This window comes from Bombina bombina, chromosome 4 (genome assembly GCF_027579735.1).
Source record: "Bombina bombina isolate aBomBom1 chromosome 4, aBomBom1.pri, whole genome shotgun sequence".
Lineage (NCBI taxonomy): Eukaryota > Metazoa > Chordata > Amphibia > Anura > Bombinatoridae > Bombina > Bombina bombina.
The window spans coordinates 883179006-883200074 of NC_069502.1; the positions used below are offsets into that span (position 1 = coordinate 883179006).

Genomic DNA, 21069 nt, shown 5'->3' on the forward strand with positions numbered 1-21069 from the left:
CAGACACCCCTGCCCTCATTCTTGGCGACTTTAACATCCCTCTTGACAATCCCACTGCCTCCTCTGCAAAACAACTTCTTCAACTGACTTCCTCTTTCGGCCTGTCACAATGGACTGACTCTCCCACTCACAAAGATGGTCATTCCCTTCATCTGACTTTCACCTATCAATGCACTCTTTCAAATTTAACAAACTCCCCTTTTCCTCTCTCTGACCATCATCTCCTAACTTGCAACATCACTTCCTTACCTACAACTCCCCCTCCCTCTACCCCCACACCAAACTTCACAGAAGCACTAAGTCACTAGATCTGCATCAGCTCGCTAGCTCCCTCAAACCTCTCCTCTCATCCATCACCTCCTTTTCCTGCCCTGACCAATCTATCTGCCAGTATAATTCCACCCTTACATCGGTCATTGACACTCTGGCCCCTCCAACCTTAGCTCAGAAACCACACTCTCATCCTCAGCCCTGGCATACTCCTCTGACACGATACCTACGCAGATGCTCCCGTACTGCTGAGCGACATTGGAGGAAATCTCGGAGTTCAGCTGACTTTCTTCACTACAGGTTCATCCTGAACTTCTACTATTCTGCCCTTAATCTTCATAAGCAACAATATTTTTCTAATCTCATCTCTACTCTTTCCTCTAACCCTAAACGTCTGTTCTCCATGTTCAACACTCTTCTCTGCCCACCCCCACCTCCTAAGACAACCTCTCTCTCAGCTCAAGATTTTGCCAGCCACTTCAACAACAAAATTGATTCCTTCAGAAGTGAAATCAGCTCTCAACATACTTCAAATCTCCCACCCCCTCAAAAGCTCACCCAAAACCCAAATATCCAAAAATGCAGCTCTTTTGCCCCTGTTAATGAGGATGAAGTTTCTGCCCTTATGCTATCCTCCCACCTCACTACCTGTCCCCTCAACCTCATCCCCTCACAGCTACTCCCCTCCCTCTCTTCTACCCTCACCCCCATACTCACACACATTTTCAACCTCTCCCTCAGCACTGGTATATTTCCCTCATCTCTAAAACATGCACTGGTCACACCTAGCCTCAAAAAACCTTCCCTCGATCCAACCTCCCCTTCCAATTACCGCCCTATTTCCCTACTCCCTCTTGCCTCAAAGCTCCTTGAAAAGCTAGTTTATGCATGTCTATCCCATTTCCTTACACTAAACTCTCTTCTTAACCCACTGCAATCTGGATTTCGTTCCCATCACTCTACAGAGACAGCAATTGTCAAGGTTACCAATGACCTACTTACAGCAAAATCCAAAGGCCACTTCTCTCTGCTTATCCTCCTTGACCTGTCTGCAGCCTTTGACTCTGTTGACCATCCTCTTCTGCTCCAAACCCTCCAATCCTTCGGCATCTGTGACACAGCTCTCTCGTGGTTCTCTTCCTATCTGACTAACCATACATTTACAGGCCCATTTATCAAGCTCCGTACAGAGCTTGAAGGGCCGTGTTTCTGGCGAATCTTCAGACTCGCCAGAAACACAACTTATGAAGCAGCGGTCTAAAGACCGCTGCTCCATAACCCTGTCCGCCTGCTCTGAGCAGGCGGACAGGAATCGTCGGAAATCAACCCGATCGAATACGATCGGGTTGATTGTCAACTCCCTCGGCCGCGAGTCACCAGGGGGCGGCGTTGCACCAGCAGCTCTTGTGAACTGCTGGTGCAATGTTAAATGCGGAGAGCGTATTGCTCTCCGCATTTAGCGAGGTCTTGCGGACCTGATCCGCAGTGTCGGATCAGGTCCGCAAGACCTTTGATAAATTGGGGCCAGAGTGTAGCCTTCTCCGGAGCATCCTCTGCCCCATTAACACTTTCTGTTGGGGTACCTCAAGGCTCTGTCCTTGGTCCCCTTCTCTTTTCAATCTACACATCGTCACTAGGTTCCTTAATAAAGTCCCATGGGTTTCAATACCATTTGTATGCTGATGACACCCAAATCTACCTCTCTGCACCAGACCTACCTCCTTCCTTACTAACCTGTGTCACTAACTGTCTTTCTCACATCTCATCTTGGATGTCCTCTCACTACCTTAAGCTAAATCTCTCCAAAACTGAACTCCTTATTTTTCCCCCTTCTTCCAATGTCTCCACCCCCAAAATTTCTATAACTGTTGATAACTCCATCATTACCCCTACCCCGCACGCCCAATGTCTTGGGGTCACACTTGATTCAGATCTTTCCTTCACTCCTCACATTCAGTCCTTAGCTAAAGCCTGCTGCTTCCACCTTAAAAACATCGCTAAAATTAGACATTTCCTTACACAAGATACAACCAAGATTTTAATCAACTCTCTCATCCTTTCCCGCCTCGACTACTGCAACTCCGTCTTCTCTGGTCTACCTAGCTGCCGCATAGCTCCTTTACAATCCATTATGAATGCCTCTGCCAGGCTCATCTTCCTTACTCGTTGCTCTTCATCTGCTGCACCTCTCTGCCAATCCCTTCACTGGCTTCCTCTTGAATCTAGGATTAAACATAAAATCCTCACCCTGACATATAAAGCTCTCAACTGCACTGCTCCCCCCTACATCTCAGAACTTGTCTCTAGATACTCTCCCTCCCGTCCCCTTCGATCAGCTCAGGATCTCCTCCTCTCTTGTTACTTCCTCACATTCCCGTTTACAGGACTTCTCCAGACTGGCCCCCATCTTGTGGAATTCCCTGCCTCGCTCCATAAGACTCTCCCCTAGTTTTAACAGCTTCAAGCACTCCCTAAAAACTCTACTATTCAGGGATGCATACAACCAACACTATCCTTTCCCAACTCCATTGCTTTCCCCTTGAACCCCTTAGAATGTAAGCCTATGGGCCCAGCTGTTTACAGATCGCTTCATAAGAGTCGACTACAACAGTGAAACTCTCGGCAGGGCTCTCTACCCACTTGACCCCAACAAAAGCTATCCTGTACACCGACTATGTTTACAGCACTGCGGAATCTGTTGGCGCTCTACAAATACCTGATAATAATAATAATAATATATATATAAATATATATGTAACTGAGAAAACTGCAATGGATAACAAAAGAACACAGGAAAAAAATAAATAGAATCTTGAGTTTACGTTTTGACTTTCAGAAACCTTTAATAAGTATTTTATGAAGAGAAATATTATATTTGTATGTATTATAAAATCATTATTGTGATACTAAGCTAGTGATTTATAATTATTTCTCAGACAGATTTTTTTTTTATTCGGTTAGATATTTAGGGTAGAGTCACCATTTGCAATATACGTTGTATTTAATCCTTTCCCCTACTTTGGTTCCTGCAAGACATTGTTGAAATTTTGCATCCATAGCTTGACTTTGAGCTTCAGAAAAATGATTCTTCCAGTCACCAACATCACCTACATGGAGAAAAATGTCAAACAAATGTCATCCTCAAATTTCCTATGTTTTAAACACATATAGAATGTCACATGATATTGAAGCCTTTGTTAATACAGATTTTCCATAGCTTGTGGTAACAGACAGCCCTGCAAAGGGGCTGGGGTCTGTACAGGAAGTGGGAGTGTGCTAACATGTGCACAGAAACTACGGACAATGATCAAAAACTTGCCACAGTGGAGAGAAATCACACAAAATCTTCAGAATTGTTTTAGACCTTAAATTGTATTATAAGAGTCTCTTCTTCACGTACATACCCAAGACAAACATGATTACTTTAGAGACCATTCTGGAGTCATTTGATGATCAACAAACTACTTTAGAAGCCATTTGCAAATCATCAGGTTTGTAAAGTCATCAGCTAAGGTAAAACATTTCTAGGTGATAATTTTAGATTGATTAGCTGATTATTTCACAAGCATGAACAGCCAGGAAATGCCTCTAATGCTTCTAGGCATTATTTCGGCAAACTTCAGGATGGCTTCTGATGACTAGTCTGGAGTTATCGGTTACTTCAGAATGACTCCTATTCAATCCTCCTTTTTGACTAGGGTAAACTTGCATTGTGAGATAAACATATATCAAGGTAAAATTTGTGTTTCTAAAGTTCTTTGAGGGGCCCCGCCATACTGATGAGACTCCTTACATTATCGCGCCAGAGGAGAGAGTGTTAGATCATCGGGCCCTTGGTATTCGCTCAAGCACTTGCAAATTTTTATTTTATCAAATTTTAAAAAGCAAGTATAAATTAAATAAATATTGTTTATCAGCTTTACATTAACAATATATTTATATTTTAACAATAAATGTGCCTGCTGTCTTACAATATATATATATATATATATATATATATATATATATATATATATATATATATATATATATATACACACAGTATGTATTTTTTTTTATAATGCACAATAAAAAAAAGTTGTATATATATACAGGGGGCCCTCGTTTTACAACGGTTCAATTTACACCGTTTCAGAATAACAACCTTTTTTTCCAGTCATGTGACTGCTATTGAAAAGCATTGAGAAGCAGTGCATTTATTAAAATAGCCAGTAGGTGGAGCTGCCCGCTTGTGTTGCAGCAAAGCCAAGCAAGCTGAAATTAATTGGTTTAACCAGACCTGAGCTATCGAGCAGGTTTCAAAGGAACAAGATCTTCCTGTCTATAAATCAGTCCAGATTGGAATGCATAGAAAGAACTGTTTGCAGAATAATGCAAGTGAAGTCTGTGTTGTGTGATTATTTTATTAGGTTTACAATGCTGTTTAGCAAATGTTTTTGTTCATTTAACTTAGTTTAATTATATATTCTGTGTTGTGTGATTATTTTATTAGGTTTATAATGCTGTTTAGCATTTAAAGTCTTCATTTCAAAGCTGTTAAAATAAATGTATTAGGTTTTACTTATGACAATTTTGAAAGGGGTCTGGAACCTATCTCCCTCACTTCCCATTGACTTACATTATAAACTGGGTTTCAATTTACAACAGTTTCGATTTACAACATTCCTTCTGGAACCTAACCCCGGCGTAAATTGAGGGCTACCTGTATATATATCTTTGTGTGTTTGTGAAGCTCTGGTGAACTTCATGCCTATGAGGGTTATGGCAGTGCTGAAAAAAAAAATAATGGTGGCCACACAAAATATTGAAACTTTGGGCCCAATTTGGACATTTCCACTTAGGAGTGAACTCACTTTTGTTGCCAATGGTTTAGACATTAATGGCTGTGTGTTGAGTTATTTTGAGGGGACAATAAATTTACTCTGTTATACAGGCTGTACAATCACTACTTTACATTGTAGCACAGTGTCATTTCTTCAGTGTTGTCACATGAAAAGATATAATAAAATATTTACAAAAATGTGAGGGGTGTACTCACTTTTGTGATATACTATATATATATATATATATATAAATAGAAAAAGGCATGCACTCTCTGGATTTGTGCAAAATAAGTGCTTTAATGACAGGTAACGTTTCGGGGATCAATCACCCCTTCATCAGACCTTGGCCTAATGAAGGGGTGATTGATCCCCAAAACGTTACCTTTTTGACGTGCCATTAAAGCCCTTATTTTGCTCAAATCCAGAGAGTGCATGCCTTTTTCTATTTTTATGAGTGCATTTGCCTGCACCCTGGTAGCTGTTCCTTAGGTGGGAGTGCGCTCTACATTTGAAGATATATATATATATATATATATATATATTGTAGTCATTATGTAATTTACTTTGTGAACTGTAAATTATGTGAATTTTAATGTGATTTTTTTAACTTTTTACCATCTTCTGTTCAAGATAAAAGACAATATGTCAACGCGTTTCTGCCCTCAAAAAAGGGCCTTTCTCAAGACTAGCTAGTCTTGAGAAAGGCCCTTTTTTGAGGGCAGAAACGCGTTGACATATTGGTAAGCATTATTTTAATCTTTACTTCATTCTCATATTGGATACACTATGTTGTGAATTTCTTTTTTTACAGGGACACTTTTTAGGATACCATAGGAGCAGCTGACAGGTGCTAGGATCCAATCAGCTACTTCAGCTACCACACTCAGGAATTTGGATCTGTTAAAGTAACTAACATTGGAAGGAATCAATTTCCTCACTTTTACCTTGCTTTTCATCACCCATTTTTTCCATTTTTTAGTTTTGATTGACTTATTTTTGTTCTTCACTAACATTTGTTGATCAACTTTTTGAACACTTTTTTGGATTATATTTTATTTTTTATGTCATTGCATATTGTGTATTTTATTTAATTATATCTTAACCTCACTGGATTAAGTAGCTAGCATTTTTATATCCATTTGCACTCACTCACTATTTGATCGTATCTATACAATTATTTTGCTACCCCCCTTTTTTTTGCACTGCAGTGCAATTTTCTATTTTTTGGAACACTATTTTTGAAACACTATTTTTTAACACTATTGTTTGTACTATTGTTTATTAGTTTTTTGCTTGATGCACTTGTTATAGTTGTACTTAGGCTAATTCTGTTTTATTAGTATACACTCTTATTCTGGTGTACCACTCACACTGATCACCTGTTATTACCTCTGTTTTAATTGTAATTATCAGCTTTGGCCCTTTGAGCCGCTTCTGTAAGATATTCCTGTATTTGCAATTTTATTTATATGTGCTTTTTACATTTTTTATATATAGTCTTTTATTACTGATGCTTTTTAACATGGTTCATTAAATAATCTTCTTTTATCTCTCTGTGAGTATATTTATCCCTTGGCCTCTTGTTGGCGCTGTATTCACTTCTTACTACTATTATTATTATTATTATTATTATTATCGGTTATTTGTAGAGCGCCAACAGATTCCGCAGCGCTATAAACAAAGGGGGAGTGCAACAAAACAATTATAGGGTAGAGGGCCCTGCCAAGAGTTGCACTGTTGTAGTCAGCTCTTAAGAAGGTGATCTACAAACAGCTGGACTTTTAGGCTTACATGCTAAGAGGGTTCAGGGGATTGCAGTGGAGGAGAGGAACTGGTATTAGGAAAGGTTAGCGTAGGTTGTATGCGTCCCTGAACAGTAGAGTCTTTAGGGAGCACTTGAAGCTTTTAAAACTAGAAGAGAGTCTTGTGGAGCGAGGCAGAGAGTTCCACAAGATGGGAGCCAGTCTGGAGAAGTCCTGTAAACGGGAGTGTGATGAGGTGACAAGAGAGGAGGAGAGTAGGAGGTCATGAGCAGAGCGAAGGGGACGGGAGGGAGAGTATCTGGAGACAAGGTCTGAGATGTAGGGGGGAGCAGTGCAGTTGAGGGCTTTGTATGTAAGAGTGAGAGTTTTGTGTTTGATCCTAGAGGCAAGAGGAAGCCAGTGAAGGGAATGGCAGAGAGGCGCAGCAGATGAAGAGCGACGTGTAAGGAAGATGAGTCTGGCAGAGGCATTCATTATGGATTGTAAAGGAGCTAGGCGGCAGGTGGGGAGACCAGAGAGGACAGAGTTGCAGTAATCAAGGCGGGAAAGAATGAGAGAGTGGATTAAAATCTTAGTTGTGTCTTGTGTAAGGAAGTGTCTAATTTTAGAGATGTTTTTAAGGTGGAAGCGGCAGGCTGTAGCCAAGGACTGAATGTGAGGAGTGAAGGAAAGATCTGAGTCAAATGTGACCCCGAGACATTGGGCATGCGGGGTAGGGGTAATGATGGAGTTGTCGACAGTTATAGAGATATTGGGGGTGGAGATTTTGGAAGAAGGGGGGAAAATGAGGAGCTCAGTTTTGGAGAGATTTAGCTTGAGGTAGTGAGAGGACATCCAGGAAGAAATGTGAGAAAGACAGTTAGTGATACGGGTTAGCAAGGAAGGAGATAGTTCTGGTGCAGAGAAGTAGATTTGGGTGTCATCGGCATACAAATGATATTGGAAACCGTGGGACTTAATAAGGGAACCTAGTGATGACGTATAGATTGAGAAGAGAAGGGGGCCGAGGACAGAGCCTTGCGGTACTCCGACAGAAAGTGGTGACGGGGCAGAGGAAGCCCCAGAGAAGGCTACACTGAAGGTACGGTTTGACAGGTAGGAGGAGAGCCACGAAAGGGCTGTGTCACAGATACTGAAGGATTGGAGGGTTTGGAGCAAAAGAGGGTGGTCGACAGTGTCAAAGGCTGCGGACAGATCAAGGAGGATAAGCAGAGAGAAGTGGCCTTTTGATTTAGCTGTAAGTAGGTCGTTGGTGACCTTAACAATAGCTGTCTCTGTGAAGTGATAGGGACGAAATCCAGATTGCAGCGGGTCAAGAAGGGAGTTTAACATAAGGAAATGGGATAGGCGTGCATATGCTAGTTTTTCGAGAAGCTTTGAAGCAAGAGGGAGGAGGGAAATTGAGCGGTAGTTGGATGGGGAGGTAGGATCAAGGGAAGGTTTTTTGAGGATGGGTGTGACCAGTGCATGTTTCATTGATGAGGGAAATGTACCAGTGCTGAGGGAGAGGTTGAAAATGTGTGTTAGTATAGGGGTAAGGGTAGCAGAGAGAGAGGGGAGCATCTGTGAGGGGATAGGGTCAAGGGGACAGGTAGTGAGGTGAGAGCACAGTATAAGTGCTGAAACTTCGTCCTCAGTAACAGGGGAGAATGAACTAAGTTTCAGGTTATGAGGGTTGTGGTTGAGTGAGAGTATTTGAGGGGGGGAGAGAATGGAATTGTGTTGAGAGCTGATTTCATGTCTGATGGAATCAATTTTGTTAATGAAGTGACTGGCAAAGTCTTGAGCTGACAGAGAAGTTGTATTAGGAAGTGGGGGAGGGCGGAGGAGAGTATTGAAAGTGGAGAACAGACGTTTTGGGTTTGAAGAAAGATTAGAGATAAGAGTAGAGAAGTAGTGTTGCTTGTGGAGATTAAGGGCAGAGTAGTAGGAGTTCAAGATGAATTTGTAGTGAAGAAAATCAGCTGAACTCCGTGATTTTCTCCAATGCCGTTCAGCAGTACGGGAACATCTGCGTAGGTACCGTGTCAGAGGAGTATGCCAGGGCTGGGGATGAGTGTGTGATTTCCTAGCAGTGGTAAGAGGGGCGAGATTGTCAAGGACGGATATAAGGGTGGAATTATAGTGGCAGATAGATTGTTCAGGGCAGGAAAAGGAGGAGAAGGATGAGAGGAGTGGTTGAAGGGAATTAGCAAGTTGTTGCTGATCTAAAGACCTAATGCTTCTGTGAAGTTTGGTGTGAGGAGTAGAAGGTGGGAGAGTTGTAGGAAGGGATGATATGTTGCAGGTAAGGAGATGGTGGTCAGAAAGAGGAAAAGGGGAGTTTGAGAAGTTTGAGAGAGTGCATCGATAGCTAAAGATCAGGTCAAGGGAGTGACCGTCTTTGTGAGTGGGAGAATCAGTCCATTGTGACAGACCGAAAGAGGAAGTGAGTTGCAGAAGTTGTTTAGCAGATGAGGCAGTGGGATTGTTGAGGGGGATGTTGAAGTCGCCAAGAATGAGTGCAGGGGTGTCTGAGGAAAGGAAATAAGGAAGCCAGACAGCAAAGTGATCTAAAAATTGAGTTGGGGAGCCAGGGGGGCGGTATATGACTGCAACACGTATAGAGAGGGGAGAGAATAACCGAATCATGTGTGCTTCAAACGAAGAAAATGTGAGTGAAGAGAAGGGCTGTATTTGTTGGAAGGTGCAACGAGAGGAAAGTAAAATACCGACACCACCTCCTTGTCTATTGCCAGACCTAGGAGTGTGGCTGAAATGGAGACCCCCATGTGACAGTGCAGCAGTGGATGCTGTGTCTGAAGTAGAGAGCCAGGTTTCTGTAAGAGCCAGAAGGTTAAGAGAGTGGGAGATAAAGAGATCATGGATAGAAGTTAGCTTGTTGCAAACAGAGCGAGAGTTCCAGAGTGAACAAGTGAAGGGGGAGGGGTTTTTAGATGTAAGAGGAATGCGATTAAGGTTACCAGAGTTTAGTTTATGAAGTCTATTGAAAGGCACACAAGGATGTGAAAGGTTAGGAGGTTGTGAGGGACCAGGATTAGAGGAGATGTCGCCAGCAGCTAGTATGAGCAAGAGGGAGAGTGACATGAGATGAGAAGCAGATTTGCAGTAATGAGACTGTTGTTTAACTGAAATGCAGGGGGGAGAAAGAGTATTTAGGAATAAGTAGAGTTCATGAGTACAAAAGTAAGGTGAGTATAAGAGAGATGGGCTAATGAACAGTGCAGGTGGAGAGAGAGAAGGAGTAAGTGAGTAATGTAGTTTGTTATAGAGACAAGAGGTAGCAAAAAGGAATATGAAGATATTGAGCATTATTATGAAAGTGGGAGCCAAGTAAACACATAAGACACAGTGTTACAGCAGCACTTGCAAAAGGATACAATGAGATACAAAAAACATAGTATTACAAGAGTACTTGCCTTGTGTTTTGCCCCTTGCCCAATCCTTGTTGAATTCTTGTATAATTCTTAAAAATTAATGCCTCACTTATAAAATGTTCACTTTCAAAATGTGAACATATGCTATTGTTAAAAGTACACAGCCCTGTTACCAATGCACAAACCCCTGTGCAATGCACTTCCCCAAGCTAGTCTGAAATATATACAGGTAGGGCAGTCAGCTGAGTCCACTAAATTTACTTAATTGCTAATCAAAGACAGTTGGTAAGGCCAATTGGAATGTTAGAATCTGGTCAGGGTGAGATGAGTTAAGTAAACAGACAATAAAATTTGGAGGGGGTTAAAACTGTGACATAAGAAAACTATACATTTTAGAGTTATAGCAAGTATTGATAAGGAGTGAGCATCACATGGCAATTAACTAGACATTAGAATTGAGACATTGGGAAAAATCATTACAAAAAATGCAGGACTTAATTTTAACTGACTAAATTCAATTGCTCAATATATATATATATATATATATATATATATATATATATATATATACACATACATACATACATACATACATACACACACACACACACACACACACACACAGAGGGATTTGTTGTAAAATGACAGAAAAGCAGGGGATAGCAAGATTTCAGTGCAGGGCCTGAGTTCACGTACCAAAAAGAGGGATTTGTTGTAAAATGACAGAAAAGCAGGGGATAGCAAGATTTCAGTGCAGGGCCTGAGTTCACGTACCAAAAAGAGGGATTTGTTGTAAAATGACAGAAAAGCAGGGGATAGCAAGATTTCAGTGAAGGGCCTGAGTTCACGTACCAAAATGAGGGATTTGTTGTAAAATGACAGAAAAGCAGGGGATAGCAAGATTTCAGTGCAGGGCCTGAGTTCACGTACCAAAAAGAGGGATTTGTTGTAAAATGACAGAAAAGCAGGGGATAGCAAGATTTCAGACTAGTCTACTACTACTAGACTACTACTAGTCAATATCAAAACAACAAGAAAATAATACCAACATATTGGCTAATATTATTGAAGGATCTGGATTTGTCTGAGATTCTTTCTAAAACACCAGCTAACACAAGTAGAAGATCCAGAAAAAAATACCTTGTTGTGAGAAGTGCACTGGGCTTGTCTCTCCTTCACATACAGAAATACAGGGAACGCAACTTGGAGAATTAAAGCAAAATCTGCCTATTGAAATTTTCACTAGGGATGTCGCAGTGCTGGAGGATGATTTAAGAATATATATCTCACCTGAGCACAGAGGTTTTGAATATCAGGGCCTTAGCATTGGTTCTAATTTTGGGGTTCTGGCACTTTTTAAAAGTCCATTTTGAAAGTGCGAGGTTCTACTATTCTAATAAGGGGTTTCTAGCCCTAGTTATAAAATGATTTTCAAAATACTGGCAAAAATACAGTATTACATTCTATGAGTGCACATGCACAGCCCTTTCGGTTATTTCAGTTATTTCAGTTGGCTTCATGTGTCTGGGCAGAATTGCTCAGTAGTTAGAGCCATGGAGAAGAAATGGAGATGCAGAGAAGCTGGAAATTGGATAGATTTTGACCCAGAAAGCAGCAGAAGGGCTGATAGTGTGGAAAAGGTGCTGCTATCTCTTGCCAAGCGAAAGAGGATTGATTCCAATAAGAAAGAGCAGCTGATAAGCACCTCTGCTTCAACCTCTGACCTTCAAACCTCTCTGAATGTTGAGTGGACAGTTGGTGAAACTAAAAACAAAAAGAAACAGAAGATTGAAAATGGTGTAGAAATGAAGGGACCCACGAAGAAACCTGTGAATAGAGTAACCTAATCTGACTGGTGTTACAAGGGAGGTTCAACTCCAATGGAGTCTAAGAAGGCAGTGAAAAGTCAATATGAGAAACTAGAGCAGATGGGTCCCTGTATAAGGAGGCAATGTAAACCCACACTGCTCTGCAATTATAGGGATCCAGCAGCCCGTGCTAACATAATAGCCTTGTTGAATACAAGGTATGAAACTGGAGGAAACAACAATATTAACAGAGATAAAACTGTAAATCAAAACCAGGACACATTTGATAACTCCAAGGCAACCATCAACCTCTCAGATGACCTATATGAATTGCATAATTTTGATTTAAAAATTGACTTGCAGATTCCCAGCTCAGGATCAAAAACTCTAACTTTATCCTCAAAAGCCACCGCTGCAAAGGGTGGAGCCCCCCGAAGATCACTTAACTTGGAGGAGTACAAGAAAAGGAGAGGACTCTTCTGAGGCCTGCAGGACATTGCTACTGCCCTTGTGTGCGCATCTGCTGCCTCATTTTTCCTACTTACTGGCTGTAGCCGAAGCAGAGTCACAAATAGACTTTGAAATACTTATTCTTTATAAAATAAACATAATGATTATTAACATATGGAAATCTCTAGCTTTTTCATTTTGGCAGATAGAAATTAGTGAGGGACTGGGTGTGTGAAAGATAGGCAGGGTCTGGGGTTTTTGCTAAATCTAACATGTTTATGGAAACACAAGGGGATCCTTCTGGATTATGTCTAATTTGCACAATACTTATGAGTCCCTATGTATCCATGCCTTATTTACAGATAGGCAAATAAATAGAGTATTTTTTATACAAATACAATCAGATCATGTCAGATTATTTTTCATTTTGCTTCAGAACACTATCGGATACAACTTGTATCCAATAATGTTATGAAGCCCCTTAACTGTCTCTACAGAGTAACATTGGTGTATGTGCCTATGGGCCTGTGTGTGTGTGTATATTTATTTATGTTTGTGTGTATGTATGTATGTGTATATGAGTATATATGTGTGTCTGTGTATGGTATGTATGTGTATATGAGTATATATGTGTGTATGTATATATGTATGTGTATATGAGTATATATGTGTGTATGTATATATGTATGTGTATATGAGTATATGAGTGTATGTGTATATGAGTATATGTGTGTATGTATGTATGTATGCGTATATTAGTACATGTGTGTATATGTATATATGTATATATGTGTATATGAGTACATGTATGTGTGTATATATGTATGTATGTGTGTATGTATGTGTATATGTATCTGAGTATATATGTGTGTATGTATGTATATATGTATGTGTATATGAGTATATATGTGTGTATGTATATATGTATGTGTATATGAGTATATGAGTGTATGTGTATATGAGTATATGTGTGTATGTATGTATGTATGAGTATATTAGTACATGTGTGTATATGTATATATGTGTATATGAGTACATGTATGTGTGTATATATGTATGTATGTGTGTATGTATGTGTATATGTATCTGAGTATATATGTGTGTATGTATGTATATATGCATGTGTATATGAGTATATATGTGTGTGTATGTATGTGTGTATATGTGTATGTGTGTATATATGTATGTGTATATAAGTATATATGTGTGTATTTATGTATATACTGTATGTATGTGTGTATGTATGTATCTGTATATGAGTATATATGTGTGTATGTATGTATATATGTATGTATGTGTATATGTGTGTGTGTATTTATGTATGTGTATATGAGTATATGTGTGTGTATGTATGTATATACTGTATGTATGTGTGTATGTATGTATCTGTATATGAGTATATATGTGTGTATGTATGTATATATGTATGTATGTGTATATGTGTGTGTGTATTTATGTATGTGTATATGAGTATATGTGTGTGTATGTATGTGTGTATATATGTATGTGTATATAAGTATATATGCATGTATGTATGTATATATGTATCTGTATATGAGTATATATGTGTGTATGATGCCTTTGTTTTCCTATAAAAGTCACATTGCGTATCAATTGTGCGGCAAGGGAAATGTTACTTTTTTTTAACATTTTGCCTGCTGTCAACATTACGAGACTGGCGAGACAAAATTGGCTCTATCTTGCAAGCAAAAGCAAATCTTTGAACATTGGGCCTTAAAGGGACATAATACTCATATGCTAAATCACTTGAAACTGATGCAGTATAACTGTAAAAAGCTCACCTGAGCAACTCTATGTAAAAAAGGAAGATATTTTACCTTACAATTTTCTCAGCTCAGCAGAGTAAGTTCTGTGTAAAAAGTTATACTCAGCTGCAGGTAAAAAAAAATAAAAAAAATGAAGAAATGAACAGCAGCCAATCAGCAACAACAGTGCTGAGGCTATAAACTCTTTTACTGTAATCTCATGAGATTTTACTTTACTCTCATGAGATTTCATTGTAAATTTCCTTAAGCTGAATAGGGAAATAACATGAGAGTGCACGTAAGCTCGCTCCTTCCGCTGTCCCGGGACAGACATACTAATTTGCTGCTTAGAAGTCCTTTACAATGGGATGTGGCTACTGAGAAACTTTTGAGGTAAACTATCTTTCTTTTTTACATAGAGATGTTCAAGTGATATTTTCTAGTCAGCTTTTTACAGCTATACTGCATCACTTTCAAGTGTTTAAACATTTGGGTATTATGGCCCTTTAAGTAATGTGATGTATACACCTGCCTTTTTGGGGGGGAGGAGTAGAAAAATCATAATTTTGAGGGGTAAAATGCAAATAAAGTAGGCAAAATGACTGACCATTGTGTAATTCTACTATGATTAAAGGGACAGTTTACCCAAAAATGTTTCTCCTTTAATTTGTTCCCAATGATCCATTTTACCCGCTGGACTGTATTAAATTGTTTCCAAATAGCTCCTTAGCCTTTATATTGGCATTTATTTATATTTAAATTATCTGATTTAGCTTGTAGTATCCCTACCTATACTGAAAGTTTCTATACCTGGGTATATGCTATTGAAAAACTATGTAAAGACAGGCAGCATAAGAAATTACACTCACAGTGGGAGGTGGAAGAGATACAGCTCTAAAATGTTTATTTTCAATGTTCAATTGTTCTTTCTTAGTACTGTACAGAGATAAGAAAGGGAAGTATTTGAGTGATAGGATAACGAGATCTGATCTGTCCGCAAGCCAAGCCTATTTTGATGGGCTGTGGTTTCAAAGAGCAAATCCATCTATTTAGCTAGCAAAAAGAAGCATAAATGAGCAATTTCTCTTACATTATATATGCTGCAGCTGGTAGAACAAGTCATGGGGAACACATTCAGGGAAAAACAATTTTACAGTGAACTGTCCCTTTAAATGAATAACAATATGATATGGTAAAAATAAGGGAAATATATTTGCATAAGATAAAACGTTCGAGTTCATATCGTATACAAATTCAGTATAGTAAAAGAAATAGTTGAATACCATTTTAGACTTCATAATCCGGGTAATTATAGATCCTTTAAACCCAGTGAGATTAAATCATGCTCATGCATATTTCCTGCTTTGGTTATCATATAGGGGTCAATTTATCAAGCTCCCCTGCTAGCGGCCGATTGGTCGCGAATCTGCAGGGGGCGGCATTGCACCAGCAGTTCACAAGAACTGCTGGTGCAATGATAAATGCTGACAGCATATGCTGTCGGCATTTATCGATGTGCGGCGGACATGATATGCTACATTGTATCATGCCCGCTCGCACCTTAATAAATTGACCCCATAGAGTGGAATTGAACTATATGAGTACATGTCTTTTTACAATTAAAAGAATAGTGCTGCATTGTCCGTTTTAAATAAAGCTAGCTGGCTTTGAATAATGAAAAAGAAGCAGACACTAAAATTCATGATGCAATTGAATGCGTCACCATGGAAACCAAGCTGCTATATAACTATACCAATGTTAGAGAACTCCCCTTACCCTGGTGGGTGGAGTTTCTGAATGGGATAGTGTGTCTTGAGAGCATATGTATGTGATACTTTGAAGTGGGATGTAGACAAACAAAAATAAGAGGCGCCTGTGTGTATTAGTTTAGCAGATGGAGAAGAAACAAACAAACCCCTGATACAGGGTACTCACATGTCTTCAGAGCACTCAGATAGTGCTATCAGGTACAGGCTGGATGTTTTTGCAGCAACCCAGCTAACTGATCTCTAGGATACGGGGACACTGGAATCTCCAAACTCTTTACTCCCAGTGGAAGTGATTGGTAGTGTTAAACAACACACGGTTCCAAATGGTAAAAAGTAAAATCAATTTATTAAAACTGAAATATAATAAAAACAGGAACCGATAGAGAGGTAGTGTATGCTAGCTCACCCTCATCAGATTGTGCAACACGTTTCTCAGGCATGTTTTTTTTGTCAGGGGCAAAACTACAGGGGGTGCAGAGGTCGCAATAAAAAACGTTGACCTGCCACTGCCTGCACTGATATCATGTGAGTGTGACATGATGCTTCACTAGTGTCTCTGACTACAGGGGTTAGTGTTTCTGTTTTACCCATTGGTGTTTATGTGTGTGTATGTGACTGTGTGTGTATTTATGCATGTGTGTGTGTGTGTGTATGTTTGTGACTGTGTGTGTGTTTATGCATGTATGTGTGTGTGTATTTGTGGAACCAGCAAATTACAGACCTTGTTACTACAGCATGGGGGGGGGGGTAAACAGTGTCAGTCTATACAGTACCACTATATACAGTACGGGAGGGTTGGACCATGTCACAGACTACTGTGGTCACTATATAAAGTACTGGGTAGGGTAGGGTAGGGTCAGGCCAGCCATCTCACCGGCAGATTACAGACTGTGTCACTGACTCACTATATACAGTACTGGTGGGTTAAATAGTGTCACTATATACAGTAATGGGGGTCAGACCATCTCACAGACTGTGGGCACATGGTACCTCCTTTTGTAGACATGTAATCTGATTCACATTTTTTTCTGTGTTAAATGTAAAAAAAAAAAAGAAGAAGATATGTATCAAATTCACTTTTTTTGGGGTGTGGGGGTGGGGGCCCTTCTTAGATTCTTGCACCTGGGCCCTGTGGTTTCTAGTTACGCCTCTGGGCTACATCGTATCATGTCCGCTTGCACTATGATAAATATACCCCTAAGTATTCGTAGTGTTTTGAAAAAAGCTTGCCAAGAACATTTTCATATACGCCCATGGAATGCCCATGTTCAGCCCATTTTATGAAAAAACAACAATTATACTTTGCAGTTTGTATTTTTAAGTACAGATTTCTGTGTGATTTTTGCACAACCAGTGTACTAAAATTACGATTTACGCTGTGCATATTTAATTATATTTATTCCTGTGTAATTTACATAAAAATTTTACATTTTTGTTAAAATACGATTTTTGGGGAATAATTTTGTTACGATTTTTGATGCAACTTAACGATACAATTTTTCCCTGCTTATTTTTGTGTGAATGGTTCAAATATTAGTTTTGTATGATGTTTAAAATACAAATTTTATTGTGCACTTTTCATATAAAAATGCAGTAAACATTCCTTAGCAACATACCCTGTTTTCAGGATAAAAAGTTGCTTTAGATCATTCCACCAGGGAAATGGAAGGACTGGCAAACATTCTTTAATAAACTCGCCAGCCCAGAGAGCTTTCAATCATCGAGCCCTGAGTCACCAGCTAAAGGCCAGATTACAAGTGAAGCGATATTTAAAGCTTACGCTCAAGGGGGCGGAGCCTGCTCTCAAAGCGGCAAGACATGTCTCTGTGAAGCTCTGTGAGGTTGAGAATATTTTTGCAGATTATCTACATCAAACTTACAAAATACTTTGCTATTTGGATATATCTGAATCTATATACTACTTTAGTTTGCATATACTCTAGGAGCTGATATTTTGATTCTGTTTTGGCCTATGTTCTCTGAGACGGCTGCGTGATAGTCCTCTTACAGGCCTGGAAGCCATTTTACTTCGGGTCTCGTGGAGATTACAGAACGCAGGACCGGGGCTGCCGCATAATACCCCCCCCCCATGGCCGGGGTTACGGTGTCCTATTCCAGGACTCTTATTGACAGACAAGAACATTGTAAGAAAATAATGGCGCGCACGCAACTGATCGCTGCATTGAGCTCGATTCTGGAGGCACACAGGATTCGCCTCTGTGGGGTTCTGGAGAGGGCCTTCCGCCCAGACTATAGGAGCTGCAAGGAACCGGAGGAGCAGCCACAAGAAACAAACCCTCCTGGTCTTTCCCAGGAGTCCTGCAAGACAGAGGATAGGAGCGTAGAAGTTTGCAGAATTTCGACACAAGTAGGAGCACACGTCGCTCCTGACGGGATTATTACAAATGCTCAAGGAGAGGAGAATATGCAACGACGAGGACCGCATGGCCAGGACCTTGCTTTCACTTACCCTCCAAGACAGCACAGAGTTCCTGATCACGGCTCACACTTGACAGCGGCAAGCCATGTAGGAGGGGGCGTACGGAGTACAGTAGCTAGCCGAAACAAGAGAATGCCATGCCCGATATCGGAAGATGCCTCCCTGATAACATTGGCCCCATCTGGGTCGGCAGGTTATGTTCACCGCACTCAAAGTCTTGCTGGAGCTGGTAAATTTTCGGTGCATAACCCGTGCAGCATCATTGAACTCTGGTCTCCAGTACATGGCCCCCCTCCACCTGGGTCACTCCACATTAGGCTCCTTAGGGTGGGTCACCAAGAGAGATTGGACTGGCCACTAGATAGAATGGGGATAGGCTGAGGCATTCATCTTTAACAGTGCAAGAGGCAAGATCCTCTATAAATCTTCATCCCGATCTCTGCTATATACTGTTTGTTATTCAGTATTTTTTTTTTTTATTTTGGGGCCAACAAGTTTATTTAAGTTTGGATGTTTAATCTTTTATCTGTGAACATTCAGACTTTTCACGGGATGTAGCAGCTCCAGCATCCAGGTTAAAAATGTTTTGTAGGTGCTCTGACTACTGGTGTACTGGTATCTCTATCCCCTAATGTTTAACCATATATGTATATACCCACCACGCATTTATCTATGATATTGGTACTCCCCTGTCCCATTGCAATTTGTTCAGTTTCTTAGTATGTAAACTAACTTTGGTGAGCTCACAGACTCTACAGGTTTGTCTATACATAAATGTATATACCTGATTTTCCTCATATGTCACAAAAAGAGTAGGACAGAAATTTTCACTATAATACACAGTAAGGTGCCTTAGCATATTTGTTAGGCTTTCAACGCTTGTTTTGAGGGACTTCTGTTAGAATGTAAATAATTAATATAGGCTGTTACTGCCCCTATTCAGCTTAGCAGAAGCCTCTACATTGTATCGCCATTAAATCACTCAGCCATACCAATCCTTTCATTATTTTTGCGTTGTGTACCCAGTTCAAATGGTATGACTTAGCCCATATATGAGTTTAATGTGTCGCCACACTTATTCCTACAATGCTAAGGTTATGCTTGATAGAACACCCCAAGTTTCTGTATTAGTAGTAAATTGGTCCGTTAAGCTCCTGCTTTATTTTTACACTATACCTAGCATGGTCATTAACATAATGGCAGCCTTACTTATTGGCTCTAGATGTTCTCAGGAGGCTCTTGTTTACAAGATTATGGGGAGCTTAACTTCTTTCTCTAAAATATTATATACTGCTGCTTACTGTTGAGATGTCTTATTATACTTTCTCATTCCTGCTCCCCCGAACGGCCATATAAGGTTCTATATTTATATTTGCTGCGATACACTGCTGCATACTGTTGAGATGGCATGTCTTATTATACTTCTCCATCCCTGCCCCCCCTGAATAGACATATAAGTTTCTATATTTATATTCACTGAGCCCTGAAATACAAGAGACCTACCTTTACAATGAGTTATATTGCTTCAGGGGCTCCTATAACATCTGGACTAATACCAAGCTGCTCATACACATACTCTACTTAACTTTTATGATATATGGGTTGCCCTCCATGTGCCATTATGATCACTTTGTTACTTAATTATTTGCACTTTAGCTACTCAAAAGTTTGCTTATTGGATCTTTGTATTGAGTTAGTTAGTTTGCTCTTTATGCTCTGTTCACTGTATATTATGTTGCACTGTATATTCTGTTGCACTGTATATTATGTTGATCAATTTTCATATGTACAATATCTTGGGTCCAAGAGTGGCCCGGTTTGTTATTTTATTTCTTCCCCACAGTCCCCCAGTTTGTCATTACTCCAGGGGGTCCAAGAGAGGCCTCTTTATATTTTAGGGGGATATTATTTACTCGAATGTTTTATTATATTATAAGGGGAATCGCCTTAACAGAAAATATGAGGTTTACTTTTTCACTTGTTTTTTCAGGCATTATTTGTATAGTTGCTTTGATATATCTTTGGGGATTGTGTATATGTTAGTACTTTTTGTTACTGCTGACGCTGGGAATTTTGAGATATCAATTGCCTGTTATATATGTGTTATACCTCAATAAAAAATTATTTAAAAAAAAAAAAAAAAAAAAAAAGCTTACGCTCAAGTGTTAACTGCGCTAGAAGTAAGCTTTTTGCGAGCGTCTGGTTGCGCTCATATTGCAAGTTGAAAGTAACTAATTGTAAGAATGTAAAAAGCGGAACTTCGAATATCACGCGCCCAATGACCTGTTCCCCCATAGAAGGAAAAAGAGCATAAAAAGTGGGAACAAAAACTAACATCATACTTGCACGGAAACCCAATATATATTCTTAAGAGCCGCACCCATATTTGGTTGAGAACCTGGGTTATGCTTGCTTATTGGTGGGTAAATGTAAGCCTCCAATAAGCAAGCGCTATCCATGGTGCTGAACCTAAAATGGTCTGGCCGCTAAGATTTACATTCCTGCTTTTAAAATAAAGATAGCAAGAGAACGAAGACAAATTGATAATAGGAGTAATTTAGAAAGATGCTTAAAATTGCTTGCATGACAGAAAAAAATTGGGT

The 21069-nt window shown here is 39.8% G+C and overlaps 1 protein-coding gene across 1 annotated transcript in view; it reads right to left on the reverse strand.

Annotated features, from left to right (window-relative positions):
- Positions 1-3087: 3087 nt before the first annotated feature.
- Positions 3088-21069, reverse strand: part of LOC128655683 (sulfotransferase 6B1) — a gene marked incomplete at its 5' end in the record, with an annotated part of 43831 nt that continues 25849 nt past the window's right edge. Inside the window, 1 exon segment of the mRNA XM_053709266.1 lies at positions 3088-3377. Within this exon segment, the coding sequence (XP_053565241.1) occupies positions 3247-3377 (131 nt within the window).